This window comes from Leptosomus discolor, chromosome 27 (genome assembly GCF_034619465.1).
Source record: "Leptosomus discolor isolate bLepDis1 chromosome 27, bLepDis1.hap2, whole genome shotgun sequence".
Lineage (NCBI taxonomy): Eukaryota > Metazoa > Chordata > Aves > Leptosomiformes > Leptosomidae > Leptosomus > Leptosomus discolor.
This window is the reverse complement of record NC_141417.1, coordinates 76,938-98,581: the sequence shown is the minus strand read 5'-3', so window position 1 is coordinate 98,581 and position 21,644 is coordinate 76,938. Positions and strand designations below refer to the sequence as shown.

The following is a 21,644-nucleotide window of genomic DNA, read 5'->3' as shown; positions in this document are numbered from 1 at the left end:
AGCAACCTGCCGGACGCGGCGCCGTGGGAGGCGGGCGGGGCGCGGCAACGCCCCCTGGCGCGGCGGAGGGCGCAGCGAGGGGCAGGGACGCCACTGCCAGTCGGGGGCGGGGCCGCCACCGCGGCGCCAGTCTCCACCCCTGTGGTCCCGCCCTTCAATGCGCGGCGCACGGGATGCCGCCACCGCCCCCGGGGATTCCCCGTCTCCCGGGGGGCCCCGCCCCACGGGGCCGCCCACCGCGCCCCGGGCAACCCCAGCCGCCCCGGGGGCCCACGCCGGGCGCGGGGACCCCCGCCGTCTGCCTGGGCGCCCACCCTGGGAGCGGGGTGGACTCCCTTGGCCGGAGCAGGTTGCCCGGGGCCGAGCCCCAGCCCCCGGGCGGCCTCTGCCGAGCGGGCGCGCCATCCGCCCGGGTCCACCTTAACCCGGGGCGAGCTGTGCCGCGACTGCCCCGTGGCCGGGAGAGGCGTTTATCTCGCCCGGGATCAGCCAATATTTGCGGCCACGTCAGGAGAACGAGCCCTTCCTCGCTCGCTGCTCCCGCGGGGTCTGTCCAGCGCGGCCGTCCTGCCGCCGCGCCTCGCTCTCCCGGCCCCGGCGCTGCTGCCGCGGTCTGACTTCGGAGGAACACTATTTGCTGAGACACCCAAGCTGTCACCTCCTGGCACCGGAGATGCAAGCCACGGTGGCTTTCCTTCTCCTGAGCCTTCTGAGGGTGGCGGCTCCCAAGGGACTGTGGTGCCCAGCCTGCGGGCTGGCGGCCCTGGCCCCCACCACACAGCGGGACATCCTCATCGCACTGGCAAAGCAGAGCATCCTCTCCAAGCTCCGCTTGCCAGAAAGGCCCAACATCACTCAGCCCACGTCCAGGGGAGCCCTGCTGACTGCTCTCCGCAGGATGCGTGCGCAGCGCATGGACACGGCCATCTCCCCAGGGATGCCCCATGACGGCAGCATCCCACACCTGCGTCCTGGGACAGGTCTGCAGGAATACGAGATCCTGAGCTTTGCCGAGTCAGGTCTGTACAGACCCCACATCCCATGCACATGGTGGGATGGGCCCTGAGGTGGGGGGCACAGAGGGATAGAAGGTCTTGCCTGTGGGAAGGTGGCGAGAGGTTTCCTCCTCTGCACAGGCATTTCAAAAGCTCTGCACAGGGACATCACCCTCCTGCAAGCAATGCCAGGCCATGCACTGGGCTGGTGGGCACACTGCTGCTGGAAGGACTGGTAATGAGAGGCTCCATGTCCAGAACCTTTGCTTCCACGTCCTGAGCTTACCCCAACCAGCCACCCCTCGCCATGGGCAGGGAAAGCACCATGGAGGCTCTGGGGCCCCTCTCATTCACTCACGGGACGTGTTTGGGCAAGGCGGTGGGCGCAGCAGCAAAGATGGACAGCAGCATCATGTGAATTTGTTGTCCATTTCTGTTGAACCTTCCCCACCTGTGCTAGAGGTGGAGAGGTCAGATGGCCATGTTTTTCAAAAACTGATTTGAAGCCTAGATTCCCTGCCAGATCGCAGTCTGTGGACTTGGTTGTCCAAAGCCCATCTGCTCCCTGCACTCAGCTGTGTTTTCACTTCCTACCCGAAGTGCTGGGCTGCCACATTTCACTTCAGAATCAGCTGCATTCCTGGGAGGAGAGTGCTCCCCTAAATGCGCTCAGGGGTCCTGACAAGTATCACCGGAAAAACAGGGTCCTGTACCCTCCACATCTCCCAGGCAAACACAGCCTGCTTTGGAAAGAAGCAGAATCACTGCTTCATCTTGCAGAGCATCGTTCTGCACTGTCACTTTGCCCAGCCCAAACTGCTGCTTGGTGAGGGGGGGGACACGACACAGACGCATTCCCCTTGCAGGTTTTTTTGTGGCTTTCATGGCTGCTGTGGGGTAGTGAGGGCTTGCTGCATCCTCAAAAACCTCTGGGAACAATGCTCCTCTGCAGCACTTTGTGTTCCCACACATGAGGACAATGGGGAGTTGTCTCCTGGCTTGGTGGAGCTTGGCGGAAGAGCTGGCATGAGCCACGTGGCTGAGCCCAGTCTCTTGCCCCGCTGCGCTGTGCCAGACCACAGAGGAGAGCAATCGTGTCCTCACGGGCAGAGCTGTGCCAAGGAGCCCAGCGCTGCTCTCATGGTCCCCATCAGCCCTTCCTCTGTGAGGAGGAGAGGCAGCTCTGCAGTCTCAGCAGCAGCAAGGGTGGGACATGCTGGAGCACTGTCCAGCACATGGTTCCAGCCATGGAAAGCAGGGGTAATCCTGGAGGTGCAAATCAACGTGACTGCCTTAAATCCAAGGCTGGTTTACACAGCCAGATAGCCTACCCCAAAATCCTCCAGCAGCTTCACTGACAAGGGAGCTGTCAGGCCAGAGGAGGTGGAACCAAGCCGGGCTGCTGCATTCAGCCCTGGGCCCAGATGCTGCTGCTTTAGAGAGGCATGAGAAGGAGGAGCAGCAGCAGTGCAGAGGAGTGGGGGCCCCTCGACACCTGTATGTACTGCGCCTGGCTCCCTGGTTTGGATATACCTCCCCTTGGCTCTGACTTGGTGGCCCCCAGCTGAGGGACACACAACCCCCCCTCCCTTCACCTCCTTTCTGTGCACAGGGTTCTCCACCTCCCGCAGCATTCGTCTTCATTTCCACTTCACCCAGGAGCTGGCTGGGAGCACTGAGATCCTGCAAGCCACCCTCCACCTGTTCTGGGCAGTCCCCAGCCCCAGGATGCATCCTGTCACCATCAGACTCTTGCAGCCAGACCCAACGGGGCTGAACATGACCACAGCCAGCGAGACACGGATGGAGGTGCAGAGGGCCGGCTGGGCCACACTGGACGTGGGCCGAGCTGTCCAGAGCCTCTTTGGCCAAGGGAGCCAAATGCTCACTGTAGAGCTCGAGGTGGCAGAGGACTGGGGTTCTCCCCTCCTGGCTGGCCACAGTGATTCCCACTGGCCATTTGTGGCAGCCCAGGCCCGGGCCAGGACACACCGCCGGGTCCAGCGGCGTGGCATTGATTGCAGCAGGGACTCTCGGATGTGCTGCCGCCAGGAATTCTTTGTGGACTTCAAGGAGATTGGCTGGGAGGACTGGATCATCCAGCCAGAGGGATATCACATGAACTACTGCGCAGGGCTCTGCCCCCTGCACATGGCTGGCATCCCTGGCCTCGCTGCCTCCTTCCACACAGCTGTCCTCAACCTCATCAAAGCCAACAACGCAGATGCAGCCGTGGACTCCTGCTGCGTGCCCACACAGCGCCGCCCTCTCTCTCTGCTCTACTATGATCGGGACAGCAACATCATCAAGACTGACATCCCCGACATGATCGTTGATGCCTGCGGTTGTACCTGAGCAGCTGCCTGAGGAGGCAGGAGGGCAGGACCTGTGCTGCACAGGGCTCTCCTCCTCCCGGCCTCTCTCTGGCAGTGCAAGACCTGGCGAGCTGCCGAGAGACGGGAACCCTGCCAAGGTGTTTTCTCCTCCTGAGGCTGAAGCAAGGGTGATGCTGAATCTGCAAGTCCTCTCCTCCCTCACCTCCCACACAGCCCTTTTCCCTTCTCAGATCTGCCCATGGATTCCTCTCTGCCCATGAGCCATGGCCTTTGAGACAGGCACCAGATAGACACCAGACCCTTCTACCTGCAGGACTCTGCAGAGCATGACTCCCTGGGAGGCTCAGGGCAGCCCCGGCTCGCCCTGCTGGTGGTCCCAGACCAAGGCCATGGTGCAGCCCTCAGTGCTGCAACACGAACACGTGCTCTTCAGGTAATAGGTCCCAGCAGCAGCCACCTCAGGCTGCTGGGGGAGATAGAAGCTGAAAAGATGCTGGGGGATGGCTACATCAGAGGGGAGAGGGCCGTCCACAGGGCCCTGCTCCTCAGCTGAACATGAGGTTGAGGGGCGCGAGGAAGGGGAAATTGATCCTGGTGGGAGGAAAGTGTCTCCCTGTCCAAGCATCCCAGCTACCTGGTATTCAATAAAAGACTCCCAGCCATAGTGTGTGCACATGTGTGCCTACACATATGTGTGCCCTGTCATTAGCCAGCTTACCTTCCACCCCCCCCAAGGCGTAGGGTGGTGGATGTGCCCCAAGATGGCGCAGAACTGACCCGCTCTGTCATGCATAGGCTTCTTCTAACCAACGACTTGGTTATAAACCCCAGGCAGCGGGGATGGGCATCCACCACCAGGATGCACTGTGCCCAAAGACTGCAATGCTGCTGGCCCCCACCACTCTCCTGCTCCCTGCCCCCTTGGCTGTCTTTCCTGAGGGGGTGCAGAACCCCTGGCTTGTCTCAACCATATCCAGGGCGTGGTATGGGAGCCCTCAGACACAGTGGGCTACTGCTTCCCACCAGGGCAGACACCATTCCTTAGTTGGGCCAAATTTTCCATTCCACCAAAATCATCTGTATTTGGCCATTCTTGTCTCAAGTCAGAACAAATCTGAGCAAATCTTCTCCCTTTTAAAGCAGACAGAGACTGCCAGGCAAGACTGCCAAAGCCACGGTGCCCATGACACACACCCTTGCCTACAGCCCCACTCCAGCTCCCTCACTGAGAAGCAACCTCACAGCACGTCTCTGGCCCATGGCCTGGAGCAGCTGCCCCCTTCGCTGCCCCTTCCCAGCCCAGCTGGCAGCAAAGTGGGACATGTCAGTGCCGTGAGAGCTGGGGCAAAGGGCAGCTCTGACACATCAGCCCCATTATGTAATCTCGTGTAAGGGTTTCTCCACCGCTTCCCACGTGTCCCCCATGTGTGAGGGCTAAGAAAGCAGGGAGAGGGGGCTGGGCATGGGAGGCTCGTGAGGGGAGCTCCTGGGGCTATCTGCTGAGGTGCACACAGCTGCTGGGGTGGAGCTGGGTGACTGCAGTCCCATGACCCACCCTGCAAGCACTGACGACCCCAGCCCGGAGGCTGGAGACAGAGCTGAACCAGGTGGGAAGAAGGTCATCAGAGGGAGGAGGGTGGTGTCAGACCCTCTCCCCATCTGGCTTGAAGGATGGCTTTGCATCTGCTGTCCCATTCCAGGATCAGGCCAAGATGGTCGGAGCTCTGGCTGGAGCAGGGGCCAGGATGCACTTTGGCCTGGAGGACCTGTGAGCAGGGATGGAACAACCATGAACAGAAGACGGCGTTTGCCCATGCTGCATGTGTCCTGAGGCAGGTGTTCCCACCGAGCCCTGCTGGAGTGGGGACCCACATCTCCCCATCAGGTCGCAGCAGCCACCATGCTGAGATCCAGGTTTCCAGGCCCTGGTGCCTCCAGGACTCAGACCTGAAGAGTTCCTGCTGACCCAGCTGCTGCACAGGCAGGATGGAAGACTCGGGGATCAATACTGTCTGGGACCCAAGGCCACTTGCGCAAACCCAGAGAGGGTTTGGTGTTTGTTTTTTTCTGTGTGGGTTTCCCCCCCCCCCCCCCTTCTTTTTCCAATGCCTCTTTTCACTGTCTGTATTTATTGAGCAAACAGCTTTCCTGGGGCCTGTGCTGAGCTCTCGAGGCTTCAGCAGGCATGGGCAGCAAGGGGCCAAGTGAAGGGCAGAGGAGCTGTTGGCTGGGCCCCATGGCCCTACAGATGCCTCAGCTCAGGGCAGCACAAGCCCAAGACCCTGAGCTGGGGCATCTGTAGGTGCTGCAAGCCCTCAAGCAGGGCTGAGATGACCCTGGTTCCCCTTCTTGGCCCTGCAGCACTCCTGCCAGGCACTTCCCCACTCCCCACAGGCTCACAGCAGAGCGGGGCTGGCTGCCCATTGCTGCTGCACAGCCCCTGTGGGGCACAAGTGCTTTGCCTGAAATGGCCCCCTCTCGCTACCTGCTCCCCAAACCCCAGCTCTGCCCTTCACTGCACATGCGCTCCCTGGACACCACATGACACACAGCAGGCTCTGCCCACCAGCCCTGTGAGGACACTGTCCCCTGCCCTCAGCACAGGGATGGGGGGCATCTCCCGGTCCAGACCTCCCAGAACCTATGAGTTGTCACCGTGTTGCCTTCTGTCACCTGGGCCGTGGTACAGCCAGCCCAAGCCCCACAGGGCAGCTGCATCCCAATGGATGCAAAGGTCCTACTGATTCAGGGTGCCTGGGTTAACAGCAGCTCCCCCAAGACGGGTCCCAGCCTCTGAGGCCCCTCCCTGTGCCTGGCAGATTGAGACTAGGGCAGAACACGTTGTCCTGGGGGGTTGCAAACCACCTGAAAATGTGCCTTCTCTGTTGCCTGCAGGTCAGAGGTTCCACAGATGAGCAGGGTCCAGGGTCCTGCAGCACAGGCCCTCCTCTCCTCATATGCTGCTTGTCCCACTCCCATGGGAAACAGGATGCCTGGCTGCAGCCTACAGCCCCTTCCCCACTCACAGCATGGGGCGAGGGTGACCAAGGTTCAGGAATCCCACAGTGGCACTCCTACCTGGGGAACATTGCAGGGTGAGGAGGCTGCAGTCAAAGCAGGGTGATCCCCTGGAGCCAGGCATAGCCCTCTCCCTGCCTGCTGTGGGGCTGGCACAGCGCAAGGGGCCCCCAGCACAGGCAAGAGGCTGCTCAGCCCCTGCAGCTGGTGGCCCAGGCAGGAGCTGTGCTGCACATGCAAAAGTGGCATTCTGGTCTTCACCACAGCCCCGGCTTATTTCACAAGTCTTCTCCCTCATCAGCAAAAGTAACATTGGTGTAAGCATGAAGTCAGGATCTTTGGGGAGCAGAACAGAAAACCTGGGAACAGCAGGGTGCAACTCCCTGCTGGGCATCCACTCCTCTCTTGGTGGTGGGAAAAGAGAGGGGATGAGGGTGGTGGTCATCTTACCATGTCCCCTTTCCTCCTGCTGCGACACCGCACTTCTGCTGGGGTCTCCTTTTCACTCAGGGGTCTTTGGAGGGAGCGTCTCAGGCAGGCTGGCCCAGTTGCTGTGAGATTCTGCCGTGCTGGTCCAATTGGGACTGGGGAGCCTGTCCCGCAGGCCCCCCGTCCTGGCCCAGCACGGGAGGTGCCACGCAGGCAGCATCGACCCATCACTTGGGCTGTGCCAGGTCTGACACAGAGGGGAACACAGGGCTCCCCCGGGTGCTGTCCCCTCAGCCTCCGCTCCGGGAGGGGACAGGGACATGCAGCAGCTGCTGGTGGCTCCTGGAAGGAGCTTTTGTCGGTGTAGAATCATAGAATCACAGAATGGTTTGGGTTGGAAGTGTCTCATCACCCTCAGGGTGAAGAACTTCTTCCTGGTATCTAACCTAAACCTGCCCTCTCCCAGCTTCCAACTGTTACCCCTCGTCCTGTCACTGCAGGCCCTTGCAAGAAGTCCCTCCCCAGCCTTCTTGTAGGCCCCCCTCAGTACTGGAAGGCCGCTATAAGGTGTCCCCGGAGTTTCTCTTTTCCAGGCTGAACAAGCCCAACTCTCTCAGCCTGTCCTCGTAGGAAAGTTGTTCCAACCCTCTGACCATCTTGGTAGCCGTCCTCTGGACTTGCTCCAGCGGCTCCACTACCAACAGACCCTGAAGCAACGCTCCCGGCGCGGTGTGCCAGGGTGTCCCTTGGCAGGGCCCTGCTCTCAGGGGAGGGGTGGGAATTCCTGAAAGTCCCCGCCGTCGCCTTGAGAAGGGTTAATTTTTAATTTTCAGCCTCACGGGCAGTTTCCAGCCAGCAGCCCCCGGCTCGGAGGCACCCGGCCACCCGCGCTGGGGACCTTCGGCTCGGCCGGCGCGAGGTGCCGCTCCCCCGGTACCGGCCCCTGCTGAGCGCCCGGGCGGGGAGCGCCCGCGGGACCGGGAGCGGCTTCGCCCGGCGCCGCCGGGCGGCGCCCGCGGGCCCCAAGAGGCGCCGCGGCGCGGGGCTGCAAAGCGCCGTTCCCTCGCCCCTCTGCCCTGGGCGGGCGCTGGGGGAGGCAGCCCGGCCCTCTGCGGCGGGGCGAGGAGTGCGGGCGCGGGGGGAATCGGCGCCGCCGACCTTCCGTCCCTGGCCGTGAGCCCGGGCCTCGTTCCCTTCCGGCGGCTGCAACCCGGCCCGCCGGCTCCGCGCCTCTAGCCCTCCAGCAGCCCTTGCCCCGGCCTCCCTGGCCGTGCTGACCGCTCGGGGCTGCCCCTGCGGAAGCCTTTGGCTCCTGCTTCAGCCCCACGGGCTGCTCCCCCGAGCCCCCCGCCTGGTTCTCCTCCAGTCTGGCCTCCCGCGCTTGCTCGAGGGAAGAGGGGCCTGTGGGGAGGAAGCTTTTCAGTGCCAGAGCCTGGCCCATGGCATGGCCCCCCGGGTGAGGGTCATAGCTGGCTTCGGCACATCTTTGGCTGACATCCATGGCGAAGTCGTCCAGAAACGGGCGTTCTGGCAGGAGCCATGCTAGGTGCTCGTGCATGAGCTCTTGCAGGGTTCTCTACTTAACCCAGTTCGCAGGCACCTCTAGGTCAGGTTGTCAGGTGCCATGCTTGCCCCACCGGACACGAGGTCAGAGGCCCAGAAGCCATGTGTGCAGCAAGTGCTGGGCCTGGGGGGACCCGGGGGGGGTATTTTGGTCAGGCCAGTCCGTGGGCTCTGCTTTCTGGGAACTGCTTAATCAACAACACACTTATGCAATGGGTGCAAGAACCACTCACGGCTCCATGCTGACCCCTGGCCTAGATCTGGTGGGCCAGAGTGGGGGGGGGGGGGGGGGGGGGCGGCATGCAGCTGTGGTGTGAGGGAGCGGGCAGATCGGATGCTTTTGCTCAGCTGGAGGTGAAATGGGGCAGCTGTGGGGTGCTGGCTAGTGCCAAGGGATCCTGGCGAGTTCAAAGGGATTAATCCAGCTTGGAAAGGATGTTGGGTTAGAGAGTAATTCACCCATTTTGCCACGGCTGTTTGCCTCCTGTTTCACACTGTGCCACAGCCCTGATCCTGGCTCTGTGGACCTGTCAGGGAAGGAGGAACTCACCACAGCATCATGCCCCAGTTTCCCTTTCCAGCATGTGTGAAGCTGTGGTGTGGCTGCTGGGAGGTGGTGGTGGCACAGAGGTTTTAATGACTCCCCCCAGCTTGTCACCTGGGCCAGTGCTACTCAGTGATACAACTTGGGACTCCCTCCAGCTTGCTGCGTGTGGGGAGAATGTCAGGTGGAGGGACCTGGTTCCCCCCATGGTTGAAGGCAGGAGCAGACCTGCTCTATGGGGAGTTTAACCTTCCCTGAGAGCCAGAAAGGAGATGCTCCACTTCCAGTATGGGAACAAAAAATAAAAGGTAGGGGAATGGGCATGCAGTGCATGTGTGAGCGTCTCCACAAACGGAGCACGTACCCAAATATTTGGGATGGAGGACTGAACATGCGTTTGAAAGGGAATGTGCAGATGTATATGTACCACTGAGTATCTGTGCAAATGAGTGTGTGTGCACTGTGAGCGTGCACAGTGCATCTGTACCTGGCTGAAAGTGCCATTTGCTCAGTCCTTCTGGTGCCCACGCAGTGCTGCCTGCATGCTGCCTGCAGCAGGGGCTCCAAGGCCCTCTGGGAGCTGGGCTCCCAGGCCAGGCTGTGCCCACTTTTTCCTCCCTGTTGACATTCTTGGGCTATTCTGGGAGATGCCAGCAGGCCCAGCCAGCTGAGAACTTTGCCCCTTGCACTACGGTTGCATCATCTCCGGTGGGTGCTTTTTCCCAGACAGCCCACTCTGTTTACACGTCACCTCTGTGCTTGGCCAGAGGCAGGGGCTCTGTGTGGTCAAGACCTTGGAGTCAGAGCTGCATGGCATGGTGGGCATAGGACATGCCTGAAGGGCTGGCTGGCCTTCAGGTTCCCACTGCACTCTGTGGGTTCCCCGCTTTGGCACAAGAGCACTGGGCTCTCCTGCTGCCCCAACGACATGGCACCTTGCATGGCTTTTGAGAGATTTCTACAGGACTCTGCCCTGGCTCAGGCTGTGCACCCTGCACCTGGGGCTAAGACTCCAAAGAACATCTTCAGGTTGGTGTGACACTAGCTGCCACCTCATGAGCCCTCAGTACATACAAACATCCATTTTAATTTGTAGGGAGGAGGGGGCATAGTATATACCTTCGCTGGCCATGCCTGGCTCTGTCCTGGAGTGAGGCTGGACCAGGCAGTCCAAAGGACAGGCTCAGACTCCTAGACTCATCACATGGTGGGAGTGACAAAAGCTCAGAGATGTGAATAGTCCCCAGGGAGCTACAGGGCTCATCTGGGAACTGCCCCTGATCCCTGCTGGGTCTTCTGTCAGCAATAAACGAGACTGGCCCTGCTGGGATGGCTAAGGGGAGGCCGGGGGGTAACACACACACACACACGGGGGGTGGTGGGGTGGGGGTGGGGGTGTCGGGTCTGCAGGCTCAGTGGGCAGGCAGGTGAGGCTGGGATCCACCTGCAGGCTGCTCCGGGATGGGTGCTTCTCCAACCGGCCAGGATTTGCCCCAGCCCTCACCTCCTGCAAGATTTGGACCAGACAGAGGAGCTCAGCGCCCCACTGCCCCCGCAGGGGGGGCCCGGCCGAGTCTCTCTGCACCCCTGGGCAGATGCCAGGGTGAGCTGCAGGCAGGCAGAGCCCACATCCACACGCGTGTGCAAGCCCCTCGGGCACACGCCTCTGCACGTACCACGATTTGTGCACACTCAGGCGAAGCACCCCGTGCACAGCCTCCCGTGCGTCCCCTCCACTCGTGTCCAGCCCCCGCTGTGCCCGCCGCGGGCTGGGGCGGGGGCGAGGGCTCGCCCGCCCTCAAGGCCCGCGCCTGGCCGGGGGACTCCCCACGCACACACGACAGCGTCCCGCTGCTCGCGGAGACCCTTCCCCCGGGACAGCGGGGCACCGTCCACCACCCGCCCCTGCCGCGGGGCGGGGGTGGGGGCTAATCCCAGTAATCCCCCGCCCCAGCCGCGCCCCGACGGGACGGGACAGGCAGGTGATCCGGCCAATGGCGGGGGGGGGGGGGGGGGGGGGGGGGGGGGGGGGCGCCGGGCCCGCCCCCGGCCGCAGGTGCCCAAAGCGGGCGGGCCGCGCCGCGCTACTCCTGGTGCCGGCCGGTCCGTCCCGTCGGTGCGGATGGCGGCGCCAGGCACGGGCCCGTGGCTGGTGCTGGCGGCGGTGCTGTGCGCGGCGGTGCTGTGCGCGGCGGCCGAGCCGCGCTGCCCGTCGTGCGCGGCGGGCGCGGAGCGGCGGCTGCTGGAGGAGACGGCCAAGCGGCAGCTGCTGGAGAAGCTGCGGCTCCGGGAGCGGCCGCGGCTTGCCCACGCCGTGCCCCGCGCCGCCGTGGCCCGCGCCCTGCGGCGGCTGCAGGCGGGCGGTGCCCGCCGGGGCTCCGGCGACGACGAGCAGAGCTACGAGATCATCAGCTTCGCGGAGCCAGGTGGGTGCCCGAGGCCCGCGGGCTGCCGGGCACGACCCCTGTGGTCGCCCACGCGGTCCCCAAGGGCCGGGACCTCTGACGGGGCTCGGGTGAGCCGGGCTGTGCCCGGTGCTGGACCGTGGGAGACCCTGGGCAAGCCCCTGCTGCGCCGGCCCCTGCAGCGGGGTCTCCCTGCCGTGGGTAGGTGGGGACCTGGAGGGATGTGCAGCCCCTGAACCTCGGGGTGCTGCGGCACCGCTGGGGCCAGGGCTCTGTCGGTCTGTCTCGTTGCAGTGGGGTAAGGGTGCCTGGAGTCCTGCAGTGGGTGATTAAGTCATTAGTTAATGCACCTGCTGTGCACTGGTGACCTTCCAGCGCTGCTGATGTGGGAAGGCTCTGCCTGGAAGAAGGAGACGTGGTCACTCTTTTGCTCCTGCATTGTTGGGACCCTGCACCCGAAGGTCCCCTTTGTGAAGGATGGGGGCAACCAAGGGTGCCTGGGACTCCCAGGAGCTAAACTTGGGAGCTGCAAGGACTAGCTCGGGGTGGGGAGGGGCTGGAAACACTCTCCAGCCTGGCACTGTGCAGCAAACGGAAAGGGCCAGAAGGGCCAGGTGAGAGCAGGTGCCCCCTGCCCCTTTCTGTGCCCAGTCTTCCGGGCAGAGTAGAGTGGGACCATCCCCCGCTCCAACGCTGCCGCCCCCCCCCCCCCCGCAAGCATTCCTAAGGAAGGAAGGGAGGGAAGTTTGTAGGTCTTTCCGGAGAAGAAGCTGAAAGAGATCGGCCTTGATGTGCAGATGGTGGTGCAGGCTTACCTTCCCTAGCATCCTGCATCATTCACCTCCTCATCCCTTTCTTCCCTTCAGAGCCCACGTCTCCCTCTGGCTTGGGGCTGCAGTTCCAGTTCAGCCATACACAAGACCAGGACGTTCACATCCTGCAGGCTCAGCTTTGGCTCTACCTTCGAGTTCCCCAAGACCTGGTAGCCAGCCTCACCCTGAGAATCTTCCTGGCTGGTGGGGAAGGTGATTTGGTGGGGGGCAATCGCACGTTGCTGAGTGAGAGGCGGCTGAGTGCTAAGGGTAGCGGCTGGCACACATTTGCCCTCATGCCTGCCCTACAGAGCTTCTTTGGGGGAGAGCGCAGGACCCTGCGGCTGGAAGTGGAAAGCCGTGGGGATGGGGGGGATATCATGGCAATAGTCAATGCCAGCTGGTCCCACCAGCCCTTCTTGGTGGCCAAGGCGAAAGTGCAGGAGCCGGGACACCACGTGGCCAAGCGCAGCCTCCGCTGCAGCCAGAACTCCAACCTCTGCTGCCGTAAGGACTACTATGTGGATTTCCGCGACATCGGTTGGAATGACTGGATCATTAAGCCTGAGGGCTACCAGATAAATTACTGTGTGGGCCAGTGCCCTCTACATGTGGCAGGCAGCCCTGGCATGGCCTCTTCTTTCCACACAGCTGTCTTCAACCTTGTCAAAGCTAACAACATCCAGGCATCAGGGCACTCCTGCTGTGTGCCCACACGACGCCGGCCACTCTCTGTCCTCTACTTCGATCGCAATAGCAACATTGTCAAGACTGACATCCCTGACATGATTGTTGATGCCTGTGGCTGTAGTTAGAGTTGGGGGAGCCCTGATGGGTACCCTGCCTTCTCCAGGACTGTTTTTCTGGGAGTGGGGGGCAGAGCTGGAGAGCTCCCTTGAGCTGGAGCCAGACCATGGTGCAATAGACCCTTTTGGAAAGGCTGGGAGGGAGGGAGGGAGGGAGGGAGGGAAAGTGTCTCATTAGAGGGAACAGGGGTTGACTCTGGGGACGTGGGACAGAGCTAAGGCTACATGAGACTGCCTGAGTCTGAGCTCTGGGTGGTTGTGGACTCTGGGCATCCCTGCCCTGACTGTCAGCATCTCTCTGGTCCCAAGCTAATACGATATGTCTGGTGGTCACATTCCCCTCTGTGGGTAAGGGGGCCCTGCTTTGCTCACATTCACCAGGTGACAGTTTGGGACTGTGCCTCTTTGAGAGCAGAGTGGGATGTGGGAATGAGTGTTTCCTCCAGGTGGGAAACTGGAGGACAAGAGGCAGGCAGTCCTGCTTCTCTTCCCTACTGCAGCCAGTCTTCCTGCATCAAATTGTTGGCCCGTTGTTAGGGGTGGGTGGAATGAGGCACAAATAACAGGCCTGGGAGGTGAGAATGAAGGGTCAAGAACCCCAAAACCGCAATGACTAGACACAGTCCTCTGCTCCCGGCAGGGCATGGAGCTGTGAAGGATGGCCTTGCTTCCTGGCCAGGTATTTCCCTTTTTGTTTCGCTGGGTTTTGTGTTTTTCTTTCCTGCTGCCCACCCCAGCAGTCAGGTCTCTTCCAGCCCAGTGCCTCCTTACAAGGAGGTCTGACTCAGACTTTGCTTTAAGACAATACTAAAGGTACAGATTTTTTTTTTGTACCTCTAGTTTTGCAGCTGTTGGTACTCTACAGCAGAGGTTTCTGCAGTTGTTGGGACTCCCTGGTGCTCCATCCTGTCTACCCACTTCTCCACTGAAGATCCCACTCTGCCTTTGCCTTCCTGATACTCATGTATACAATGCACCCACATGGCCTGTGCTTTTAATTTATTTTAATACTTTGGTGTGGCTTCCCCAATAAATGGGTGGAAATGCAACATCTAGGCTCTGACTGCTTTCTCCTGGCACTGCCCACATGAATGGGGTGGGAGAAATGGTCCTGCTTGGCCAGAAGGTCCTACTCCTGGCCCAGGCCCCTCAGGCTCTGCTGCAAACCATTAGCAGCTGCGGGCAGTGCTGCTGTGCTGGGAGGCGAGGGGAGCTGTGGTGCTTCTAAGGCTCCCTGAGTGCCATGGAGTGTTGCACACTGACACCCTGTGTGAGCAGGGCTATATAGAGGGCTCTGCCGTGTGGATGGGAGACCCAGGGGCTGGGAACTTGGTGCCGTCTCACTGGGGGCTGGAGAGGGGTGGCCTGTAATGTGAGCGTCAAAAAAGCTGTTTCCTAGCAGGGCAGGTACTGCTGAGGGGCATAACCCAACATGAAGGTGCTGTTCTCTGCTGGAATCGGTCCCAAATGGAGCTCAAAATACTACAGCTCTGGAGACTCTGGCCCTAGGGAAGTAACCTCAAACAAGCCACAGCCCACCCCCAAATTGTGTGTGACCACTGCAAGTACCAGAGATTGTACCCTAATCATGTCCCGCTGACCTCCCCAATCCACTCTCTAAGTTCTGCTAAACACCACCCAATGAACCCAGTTTCAACCCTGTAACAGCCAGTCACGGAGTCTGGCAATGCCCAAGGTGGTGGGGGATGGGGAGTTTCCTGCATAATTTGGGGTGGGATGTTTCTGGAGTGGGAGGCAATGCCCCTTGCTCATCCCTCTTGGATCCCACATGTCTGGCCCGGGTCCTTGTTGTGCAAGCACCCACTCAAAGCTCATTTTGGGGCTGTTTTATCTGGGGACAAATCCACTTGCTTTCACAGCTTGTCCGTGTGCTTGCACCCTGCAAGCGGACAAAGGGCAGCTTTCATCAGCCGGCTGCAGCGGGCATCCCCCCCAGGCTGTAGGGGCAGCATGGCCATCACCCATGCTCCCCAAAATGTCTCCACCTGTGGGGAAAAGCTGACTGCACCTGCAGGATGCCTCAGCCTTTGGGGCGCTCCCACAGCCCCAGCACGGGTGTTGCTGACACAATGTGGCACCTTGTCAGTATCCATGCCCCCAGGAGCATGTGCTGCCACACATATGCTGGGAGTTGCAGGCATGGATTTCAGGTAAGTGCACGGGGATGGATGGGCACAGTGTCTTCATAGTCTCCCTGCTCCCTTCCTGGATTGGCATCCCACAAAGATGCCAGATACCATGTTTTCCTTTGCCAGCAACGCAGCGTCTTCCCTGTTGCAGTGAAAGTGTGTTTCTACGTGTGAGTGTGTGAGGTTATCCACACGTGTGCGTGATGTGCTGACTCACTGACACACTGACACGCTGACCTACCAGCCCAGAGCCAAGATGCTGAGCTGGCTGTGGTGGTACTGTTAAATCTTTAATCTGGGTGATCATCTGGCCCTGCTCTGAGCCGCTTTAACTTTCCTAAACAGGAGGCCAAGATTAACTGTGGGGTGGGGGATGTGGCAGGGTTGGGGGTCTGGTGGTTGAGAGCTGCCAGGGGGAAATGCCCAAACAGGGGTCTCAAAGCTGGCGGCAAAACGGACCTGGGCCTGGCTGGCTATACAGATGCCCCTTGGGAAGAGGTGGGTGGTCTGGGGGCAGGTCCCTAGACCCCGGGAGGGAGGCCTGGCTGGGCCATGGCAGCGTGGGCAGCAGGGCTGGCCCTGCACTGTGCCTAGTGCACAGGCAGGCCATTCCTGGCAGCTTAGTCAGGGTCACACTCAGCTCAGGAGCAAATCTGCTGAGCTGCTTATGCTTATTACAAAACGGGTGTGCAGGCAACCCCTCGCACCTGCACCCCCCACCTTGGCCCTGTCTTGGGGCTGATGCTGTGGGACTCGATCCACTGCAGCGGTCTGGGGGCACCCTGGGACACAGCTGGCTGTTCTCCCCTTGTGCCAGAGGAAGGGGGGGAACCGTGCTAGCACTGCCACCTCCCCTGTGTGCTGGAGCCTCCCTGGGGAGCATAGACACCTCTCCTCACCCCTCGCTGTGTTGCAGGTGGCTGGCAGGGAAAGGAGATGATCTCAGGCTAGGACAGTGGGGAGGGAAGCTGAGGCAGGGATCTGTCTTTTTAGGCCATAGCTGGCAGCCGAGGTGTCTCCCGAAGTCTCTCTCATACTCATATCCCCATGTTGTCCCTCTGCTCGGGGGGTCCCATGCAGTCAGTGGAGATGGCATTTCCTGGGGGCTGAGCCATGCTGTAAAGCTACTCCTGTGGTGCACCGGACACCTGCGGTGCGTGACACACAGGGGCACTGGGAGGACAGGTTAATGCCAAGGAGGGCAGGGTGCCCACAGCAGGAGTAATCCCGCTAAGAGGCTCTGAGCTCAGGCTGGATGTGTGGCATGGCTCGCAGCACCTTTGAGGTTCACGCCAGACATGGACAGCATCATCCCAGAGAGCAGGATGGAGCTGGCAGAAGCTGGGAGCAGTTGAGCACTGGGGCAGGGTGAGAACGTGCATGTCCCCAGGTGAGGGGAAGAGGAGAAGGCTCTGAGGAGACCTCGTTGTGGCCTTCCAGTACTTAGAGGGGGCCTATAAGAAAGTTGGGGGCAATCTTTTTAGGAGAGCCTTTTGCAACAGGACAAGGAGAAATGGTTTTAAACTAAAAGAGGGCAGATGTAGACTACATATCAGGAAGAGATTTTTCTACAATGAGTTTAGTGAAACCCTGGCACAGGCTGCCCAGAGAAGGTGGTAGAAGCCCCATCCCTGGAAACACTCAAGGTCAGGTTGGACAGGGCTCTGAGCAGCCTGATCCAGCCAAAGATGTCCCTCCCCATGGCAGGGGGGTTGGACTAGATGGCCTTTAATGATCCCATCCAGGCCAAACGATTCCATGATTATATGAAAAGTGTGTCCAGGTTCACCTGGGGAGCTGAGCACACACAAGGTGGGGCATGTGCTCCCTCCTAGTAGGTTCTCCTCCCACAGAACCCCACTGGGAACAGCCCTTTGCCAAGCCTTACTCCTGGTCTGGCCCCGCTCCAGGGGATCCTGATCTGCTCTGGGCTGCAAGGCTCTGCATGGCCACCGTCTCAGGCCCAGAGATCCCATGTAGGCTGTCCAGGCAGGGGGTTCGTAGCTTCAGACTAATTTTCCCGGCAGTCAGGGAGAGAGGACTGGAGAAAATGGGGCAGGGGCGGAGCGGCAGAAAGGAGCAGGGTCCCCAGGCCTAAGCAGGTCTTGGGGAGGTCATCCTGCCTCCCCACCGTGCCCTGCTGGCATTGACACATGCTGTCACGTTCCGGCTAGGGACAGGTGGGCAAAGGCCACTTTCCCTGAAATAGGTGCTTGCACCCAGAGCCAGCCTGGCTCTTCCCCTACATTTAGTCACTGGGGCACAGGGGGGAACTGACCTTCATTGTAAAAACAAACAACAGGGAAAAGCAGCACTGCTGGGTAAGAAATTAATTTCCTTCTAACCCCCTCCTTCCCCTCCCCAATCCCTGGAGCTCCCAGGCCCCACTTCCCACTCTCGCTCAGACACCTGCATTCTCTCCTGCCTCCCTCGGTGGAGGTGCCACCATTGCCCTGCTTTCCCTTCCCATGTGGGAGGAGCTGGCTACCTGTGGACCCTGTGAGCTGGACAAGGCTAGGCTGTTTCACGGAACGGGGGCTGGCTGTGCAGACTGTTTGTGGCATGGGACCCATTTGGGGAAGGGAGCAGACTGCTCTGCAATCTGCTTCCTGAGCTGTGACAGCCCCAGCTCTCTGCTTGCCTTCTGTACAGTGACAAAAACCCGCGACATGGGCCTTGACTTTCCCCCCACGGGGATGTACAGCTGTGGTGGCAGCGGAGGGGCACCAGGCTGTATGCAAATAACAATCACCTTGAGGCGGTTTCAGGCCATGCAGTGCATGTTATCCTCACCCCCTCCACCACTGGTAGCCCTGGAACAGTCGATGCAGTGGAGAAACATCTGGGTGGTGAGTAGGAGGCTGAACTGCAGGCACTGGTGCCACAGCTAGGAAGCGGCTAGGAGAACTGCCACGACAACAGTCAGGCTATGGCCTGTGGGGCAAGCAGCCAGGGGAGCTTTTGGGGTGGGAGAAGGCTTTTTGAGCCACAAACATCGTGGCCGAACAAGGAGGCACATAGGGGACTCAACAGGACAGCCCTGGGACGATTGCTGGACACCTCAGCAGCTTGCAGGATAGGGAGGCAGGAGGATTTCCAGGTGGAAATGAGGGGGCTCATCTCCTTAAGGAGCTGAATAGGATCACCTGCAAGGATGGGAGGGCCAGTTTAAAGGGAAGGAAGAGGTTGTAGAACGTGCCTGCTGGGGGCAAGGTCACCTTAGGGGTGCAGCCTGCATCCAGCGCCTCTGGTTCTTTGGGCAGACACATGGGGTACAGATGCCCTGGGGAGAAAGGCCCGGTCCCCACCTTCATCTAGCTGCCCCATTGCAGAGGGACCCTGGTGGGCAGGGTAGTGCAGGGGCACTGCAGGCCTGGGAGCGCCCCAGCTCTGGCCTCCTGAAGTGGGTGAAGATGTACATGTGTCCCTGGCTGCAGGAAGACACCCCCCCCCCCCTTGCTGAACCCCCAGACAGGGGCCATAGCAGCCCCCAGGCCTGCACCCACCCCAGCCTGCCAAGGCGCAAAGGACCCCTGGCTCCAGCTCTCTCCCGAGGGGGTAGCACCTGAAATCCTGTGCTCTTCCCGCCATTTCAAGGCAGGGTGATGTTAAGAGAGCGATGTCCCCGCCACGCCCAGGCCCGCGGTGCTGGGGAACGGCCCCGCCGGGCCCTAGAGCCGACGACCGGCGGGGAGCGGGCCCGAACGTCCGCCGGTGCCGGCGGAGAGGCAGCTCTGTCCGTCGCCACCAGGGGGCGCTGCCACCGCGGTCCGCTGTGCCCAGCCCGGTCCCGCCGCCCCACCCCGCTCCCCCGTCCCGGGGCTCCCTGGGCTCCCTTGAGCCACCAGGTCTCGCCGTCACTGCCGGGGGGCTCTTGGGGCAGGTGGGTTCCCTCCTGCTGTGTGGCGGTTCCAGTGCAGGGAGGGCGGTCCGTGCTTGGCGAGGCCCGGGGCGCTGGCGCAGATGAGGCCCGGGTCGCCAGTGGTGTCTGGGCCACACGAAGTGCTGCGCCCGCGCTGCCCTGCTGGGAGGTGTCGTTCCGGGACACCCCAGTCCGCCCGCTCCTGCCCCGGTCCCCCAGGACACCTGTGTGGGGAGTCCCGGCCTCTCCCAGATGGGGTGACTGGGGATGCTGGGTCCTTGGTCCCCCTGGCTGCCCCAGCGGCGCCAGGCTGGGCACTGGTCGTGTTGGCCGGTGGTCGCACGTACTGCGTGTCTGTGTGCTGTGTTTGTGCTCTACGCACGGGTGTGCATGCGGGGGGTACGCACGCCTGTTCTCACGTGCACAAATGCATGCGTGCGTGCCTCTGACGAGTGCACAGAGATGCACGCATGCAGGTGTATCCGTGTGCACGCCTGCTGTCCGTGCTGTGTGTACTCACGCACAGGTGCACGCACACGTGCGCACTTCTGTCTATGTGCTGATGCGTGCAAATGTTACACGTGTGCACACGAAGGCATGCGGGTACTTGTGCCCTCGTGCGGGACCCGTGCGTGTGCACAGCCCCGTGCATGGACACGGGTGCACGTGTGTGCGGCTGCGAGAGTGCAGGACGGCCCGCGTGCGGGTCCCGCGCGCGGGTCCCGCGCGTGTGCACGGACCGCGCGTGTGGGGTGCGCGCGGGCCCCGCGCGTATGCAGGGCCGTGGCGGGCGCGCGCGTGCAGGATCCAGCCCGGGTTTTCGGGGCGGCCGGGGCCGGCGGCGCTCCCGGCCGGGGTCTCCGTCCCGAGCGCGTCGGCGCCGCCGCCGCCCGAGTTGGCGGAACGGGACCCGCGGCTCCGCCAGCTTCGCCGGGACAGGCCGCCCCCGCGGGTCTCCGGCAACTTTCTCTGGGCGCCCAGGGCGGGCCGGGGAAGTGCGGGGGGCGCCGCGCCGTCCCGCCCCGCCCGCCGGGGTCCCCCTGGATGTGCCGCTTCTCGCCCGGATCGAGCCGCAGTTGCAGACGGTGAAAGGGGGAGCGCGGAGCCGCGAGACCCTCCGCTCCACCCGGGGCCGCTCGGGGCCGTTCGGAGGTAGGAGCCGTCGGGCGAGTCGGGGCGGTGGGCAGGGGCTCGGGGCGCCCGCGGGCCGCCGCTCCCCGGCGGAGCCGGGATGGCGCCAGACCCTCCGCCGCGCCGCGCCGGGCCCGTTCCGCTCCCGCGTCCCGTCGGCGTCTGGGGGGGGGACACGACCTGGACCGGGGCTCCCAGCGCGGGGCTCGGCGGGGCGCGGGCCGGGAGCAGGGTCGGACCGCGCGGGGCGGCCGGGACCGTCCCGGGTCGGACGGGGCGAATGCGCTCGGGGGGACCGGCAGCGCGAGGCGGGCAGAGCGCCCCGGCCCCGCCGCGCTCCCCGTCACGTACACTCGCGCTCACACCCACTCCCACGCCCTCACGCTTCGTGCGCCGGGTGGGTGGGCTGCTCCGGCCGCGCCGCTGCCGTGCCCGCCCGGTGAGGCCCCTCGCAGGCCGAGGAGGTGCGGGCTGGGCGGCAGCAGGGTGCTCCAGGCTCCTGGGTGGGTAGCCCCGGCTCCAGGCGGCTCCGCCGCTGCCCGCGTGGGGGGTGGCGGACCGGGAGACTGCCCCGGCCCGAGTGACGCAGCAGCTGCAGGACTGTCCCCGGGCGCACACGAGCGGTGAGCAGTGCCATCCGCACTGCTGGTGCAAGCTGCTGGCCGTCCTGAGCCTCTTACCCTGCACCAGTCGTGGTGTACGTGGGGCTCCTCCGCCAGCCACCTCGTGGGCCTTGGCACCCGGCTGCTTTGGCAGGGCACGGAGCTGGCCGGCCCAGCCCACACGCCCCGGAGCCGGAGCAGCCGCCTGTATCGCCACCGACAGTACCCACTGTTCCCGGGGCCCTGGGCAAGACTCCGAGGGAAGGAGGGTTTGGCACTGGGACAACGGGTCCCCCTGCTCCCCTGACAGCCCGCCAGGCCATGTGGGCAAGCGTCTGGCAGGAGTGAGGCGCAGGGAGATTCTTTGCACCCCAAGGAGCTTCCCAGAAACTGCGGTGAAATGCCCAGGTCCCGACGCACCTCAGCTTCCGAGCCCTCGTCCCACAGGCCCCGGGGCTGTGCTTCTTCCCTCCCCGTGTGGGCTGTAGCAGAGGCCTCCACAGCAGTGTCCCACTCCCAGGAAACCATAGCATAGCCCGGGTTGGAAGGGACCTTGAAAGGTCATCTGGTTTTGTGGGAAAGGGAGCCTACATGAGTTTATCGGTCCTCTCTGGTTTTGGGGGGAGGTCAGAGTTGCTTTTTCACATCTCTTGTGGGGCACTTTGAGTCCTTGCCTGTGCCAGCTCTGAGCGTCTGTCAGTCCTCCTGCATGCTTGCACAAGGACTGCTGCTGGCTTTAGTACTCAGAGAGCTGGGGCTGGGGGCAGGTGGGTTGGATGAGGGAGCTCAGCCCTGAGCCCCCTTACATCTGAGACCAGGCTCAACCTCTCTGGCAGATGGCTCCAGGTGCTTCCTCTACCCCACTGGACACCGACACTTTGGCCACCTTTCTAAAGCCTCCAGGACCGTTTGATTCAGGCGTTGGCTCTGCGTCATTTCCTGGCTGGCATGAGGAGTCTGGGGTCGGCAGAGCAGGCTGGCCAGGGTCAGG

At 62.2% G+C, this 21,644-nt stretch overlaps 2 protein-coding genes across 2 annotated transcripts; both read left to right on the top strand.

Annotated features, from left to right (window-relative positions):
• Positions 1–673: 673 nt before the first annotated feature.
• LOC104355048 (inhibin subunit beta C) lies at positions 674–3,350 on the top strand. Its single transcript, XM_009962131.2, has 2 exons — positions 674–1,019; positions 2,608–3,350. Exons 1-2 carry the CDS (start codon positions 674–676, stop codon positions 3,348–3,350), a joined length of 1,089 nt encoding a protein of 362 aa, XP_009960433.2.
• Positions 3,351–11,007: 7,657 nt separating this feature from the next.
• LOC104345032 (inhibin beta E chain-like) lies at positions 11,008–12,917 on the top strand. The gene is made up of 2 exons (XM_086478777.1): positions 11,008–11,311; positions 12,157–12,917. Exons 1-2 carry the CDS (start codon positions 11,008–11,010, stop codon positions 12,915–12,917), a joined length of 1,065 nt encoding a protein of 354 aa, XP_086334903.1.
• The last annotated feature ends 8,727 nt before the right edge of the window (positions 12,918–21,644 follow it).